At 47.3% G+C, this 4528-nt stretch overlaps 1 protein-coding gene across 1 annotated transcript; it reads left to right on the forward strand.

Annotated features, from left to right (window-relative positions):
* Positions 1-1027: 1027 nt before the first annotated feature.
* COL26b_014486 (uncharacterized protein) lies at positions 1028-1276 on the forward strand (the record flags this gene model as incomplete). Its single annotated transcript, XM_053187057.1, has 1 exon — positions 1028-1276. The coding sequence occupies one exon, from the start codon at positions 1028-1030 to the stop codon at positions 1274-1276; it is 249 nt and encodes an 82-aa protein (XP_053028998.1).
* Positions 1277-4528: the final 3252 nt, after the last annotated feature.

Consider the following 4528-nt stretch of genomic DNA (forward strand, 5'->3'; position numbering starts at 1 on the left):
GTTGTATTCCGTTCATCAGGTGCCGTGATGTCTGGAGTGCGACGACAGAGTCTGGAGGTGGATGTGGAATAGTTGTCTAGTATCACCATGGTCCGTGAGGGGAGCCCTTTCAAAAGACTCATATAGACATGTCAATGTACCCTGACATCGTTGAGCGTTGCCTCACTCCACATACCCACAGCAGAACCTCGGCGGAAGCAGGGTTCGACGGGCCCAGCCGGTTCGGTTCAGGGATTCCAGAGAGGCACAAACTCGAAACTAACTATTTCAGGAAGATCTATCCGGCACGCGCAACTTTAAAGTGACCCTTGGCATTAACAGAACAATGCCATCCCGCATGTTCATGTCGACTCGACGGATACCAAATGTCCCAAATGAGAGTGTGATCGACAATCAAAGTCGGAGACTTGTTCTAACGATAATTTTGTGAACCAACTAAAACATTGCTACAGCCCACGAGCCCCAGGTGCATTCCCCATCTCCGTGTCTGTGATGTGTTGTGACATTTGGTAAGACATCAAAACTGACTCTGATTTTCTGCCCTGCCAGATGTAACGTATCATTTTCATAGACTCAACGTCGTACGACGTCTTATGATAACTCAACAAAATCGTGACTTAACTTTGCACTTGAGCTTTTGTCCAGTGGACCATTGTGACATGCCGGGATGCGTGGCGCGTCCATTGAGACTCGGTTCAATTATTCTCCCCAGGGGAGGCTGCTCATCATAGAAAGTTGCATTTTTGCATGGTCGATTACGTTTTTGGTTGACATCCTCCTAGGTTTTATCGGAGTCTTAACTCGCACTTTGTTCCTCCTCAAAACCATAAAAGCAGATGTCTTTCCCTCGAAATTGAACCTTTTGGGATCATCACTCAACACTTTCCTCACAAACAACTCCCTTTCACCCAAATCACCAACCCTTTTAGTCAACACAACGACTTCAAATCTTCCCAAACCACCAGTAAGGAGCCCCGCCCTTCTTCTTTAGCTCTGCAGCATGAGAAACTGACGCCATAGCGCAGACATGAAGACCACCTTCTTCCTCGCCGTCGCCGCCCAGGCTGCTCTCGTCTTCGCCAACTGCAGAGTCGAGATCCTCGACGGCAAATCGTTCCAGCTCGGCACCGCCTGCATTCCCAAGGGAGGCCAAGGACCTGTCGCTGTCAATGGCCACAACTACTTCATCACCGCCACCACCAGCTGTGGCCTGGGCTTCCTCGGTACCCAGACCCACCCATCTGACTGGCAGCTCAAGCTTCTCGGCAAATGCTAAGCAACTGAACGACCCGACGACTCTTCGAACAACAGTTCCACAGATTGAACTGATAATCTCGTGCGTGGATACTTAATATGCGCGAGAATGAGGTTGGGATATGGAGGAGTGGTTGTCACAAGGCTCGGGGACCTTTCAGAGAGGGACAGTCTGCATGACTGAGTGTTCTGTTTGCATAGGATATTAGTCTCAATACTCACTGAAAAGTTCGCCAAATGTGATTTGACCTTTTTCTAAATAACGCTGTTGTGAAAAATAATGTAAAATGTGCTTGGTTCTATTCTTGAACTCCTTGGCTTCAATTCAAATGTCGCTTAAGGCCCTAGGTTTTTGAACTGCCGCTTGTGATTGTCTGTCAGGTAGTGTACGTATCATACTTTCCTGGTAATGTCAAGTTGCTTCTCGTGGCATGGTTTCGCGTCTTGTGACGTCGCAGTGGGCACGGCTGCATTCTAAGACTTTCGAAGTTTTCATCAAAGTCATACCAATCCACCTTATTCATACGCGGCACACACGATAGATGATGAATTTATACATTTTTGGTGCCGTTGTCCCATATCAGACTATTAGTTGTAACGATACATATCAGTCGTCGTGTTTTCAGCGGCTTCGACGTCTGTGATAACATCCAAGAGACGCATCTAGGACCCTTCACCACAGCACATGACGTAGGTGAAACCCATCTTAGAAACCATACTATTTCTTTTTAAATTGAGTTTGGCCTTGATCTATGACTTTGATGACAAATTGATTCTCCTGGGTGGCCTTCTCAAGAAGACATCATTAGAACCAGTACCTATCACAACTTCAATGTTGCAGCAACCCTAATTGAATAGGCAAAGCACCGCATGCCGTTGATATAACAGTGGTAGGACGGAAAGTCGTGTGTGAACGTACTATCTTGGAGCCCGGACCGGCCATAAAATCTCCTGTCTATTTGAATAGTGGTATCTCTGCTCCCTTGCTGATTGCATCCATTGAAAACATCGCCATAGTTTCCAAGTCTAGGTTCAACAACGAGGACCACATTGAGCAGTTGTGCAAGGGTTTGTGTTGAAAGCTCCGTCACATGAACAAAGGCAATCGCTGGCCTTGCTTCCGGCCAAGAACCCTACATTTGTTCAGCCAAGTTCTAATCATTGAGGGTGCGGAAGTGTGGAATATCTTACAGCAACACCCATCTCTGGCGAGCAATTCATGCAACTGCGGCATCACTTTGAGCATATATTCTGCGTCACGTTTGGTTCAAACTTACTGCCTGACAATATTGTGAGCCACAATCACCCACAAAAGAGTGTCTCGAATATGACATACCTGTTCTTCCGGTGTCTTTGCTTCCCTCGGCCTATCTGTGTGGGGCGGAATTGCAGCAACCATGGCTACGAAGACTGAGAGCAAGACAACTAGCTTCATTCTGGCGTATGATTGGTTGGAGTAGGTTGTGCGGAGAAGTCTGTAAGTGTACCCTGAGGATTGGCGCTCGAAAGTATGAGAGAAAGTTAATATCGCATGCTCCGTCGAGGGACAGATTCCGTTTTATGGGATTGCTGGTCAGTTTTGCCTTGCGACCGTAACGTAGTCAGCCAAATGAGCTTGGTGGGTTTCCGAACATGCGACGCGCTCGGCATGTCATAGACCCATCGAATACTCGTAGTCTACGACTCATGTTCCCTTCAAGATATCCCAATCGCGGCAAACATGAAAGTCGAATGCCTCAAACCTGGCAAGGGCCTGAACTCTATTTGACTGCTAGTCTGGTGGGTGTTCATTTGGCCTGCATCAAAGCAATCCATACGGAAGATATTGTGTTCGCCGTTGGAGATCCGCGGATCGACTGTTACCGCATGATTCAATGTGAAACCGTCACACTGGTGCATCACTGGTGTACCTGCTTGGCGCAAAACATAGCGTAGTACCACAGCCCCAGATCAACAACTCCAAAATCATGGCAGTCAGACCAAATTGTAGTTTGGTGTACAATTATAAGAAGACCGTCGATTGGAACCAGAGAGTAATCCTGTACCACCCAGTTTGGATTACAAAACCTAGATTGATTCCAATGCCACTCACACACAGGACAAATTGCACTCAGCTCTCACAAGGTGGTTTTTATTCATACTTGATAAGGACATGGACCTTGTACTTCATCGCAGGCCTCGAGGCGCAGACCAAACCAAAGCATCAATCTATCTCAGGCGTCGCTGTGCGCCCGTGTGATAATTTGATGGAGCGACCCGCAAACTCGGTCTGCCGACTCGGAGCTGTCCTCCCTGTCTTGTCGGCTATTCTCCGATGGTCCCGCTAGCTTTGGTTGACATGAACCCCACTAGAAATTCGAACTCCAAAGGGTTGCTTCCACCGGCAGTGCCCACCGGCTCGAGTGAAACGCTTGCTACTTGTCTCATAACAAAGGCCGCTTTGGTTTCGGTCTTCTTGAAGCATTGGACGCCGCTTCCTTCAATTTGCCTACTTTGGTATGTACAGGCACTAATTTTGTCGAACGGTTTGGGTGAAAGATTGAATGAACGCGTGCATTCGCTGTCAGATTTCTCGCGCCTGTCAGATGACTTGGACACCTTCCTAGGTATTTGACAACGCCATTTTCGCAAGGGTTGAGATCATAGACATTATCCAGCTATCTCGGTGGGTTGTTGAGCGCCGACGCCGATTTGGTAACAGGCTGGAAATTACCATTGGGGCCTGAATCGGAATCGGGAAGACCCCAAAACTCCGCCGAGGAGATGTCGCATTCGGTGTGCCGAAGTAATATGAGTCGTCGATTTTGATTCTGCGTCCTTCTCAGTGTCCTCGAATGCCTCAACCATCTTTGACCCGCTCGTGTATTTGACGCTGAATCGATTGTGGCAACCCGTACTCTGTCGTCGTCTCTAAATCATGACAGCAATCTAACCCGTATGCCTCGGAAATGTATCCATTTCTCACTTGACGACAGGTAAGACCCTACCTTAAGTAACGGAATCCCTCCACAACGGAGATGTGATTTCGCATATATTATGCAGCTTTAACCTATAATTATATTTTATTATAAATAGTAATGTCTCTATAAGTATATAACTTTAATACATAATTTTATACTCTTTTTATTATTTAATGTTACGACCCGTTATGCAGGATAACAGTTGACCGACCCACTTGGGCATCGGGCGGCTAGGACAGGACCTTTGTACTGCAGGATCACGGGAACAGCAGGGACTCACTCGGAATACGGAAGAACTAGGATACAGGTCACGT

This window comes from Colletotrichum chrysophilum (assembly GCF_026319265.1).
Source record: "Colletotrichum chrysophilum strain AFK26 chromosome Unknown scaffold_429, whole genome shotgun sequence".
In the NCBI taxonomy this organism is placed as follows: domain Eukaryota; kingdom Fungi; phylum Ascomycota; class Sordariomycetes; order Glomerellales; family Glomerellaceae; genus Colletotrichum; species Colletotrichum chrysophilum.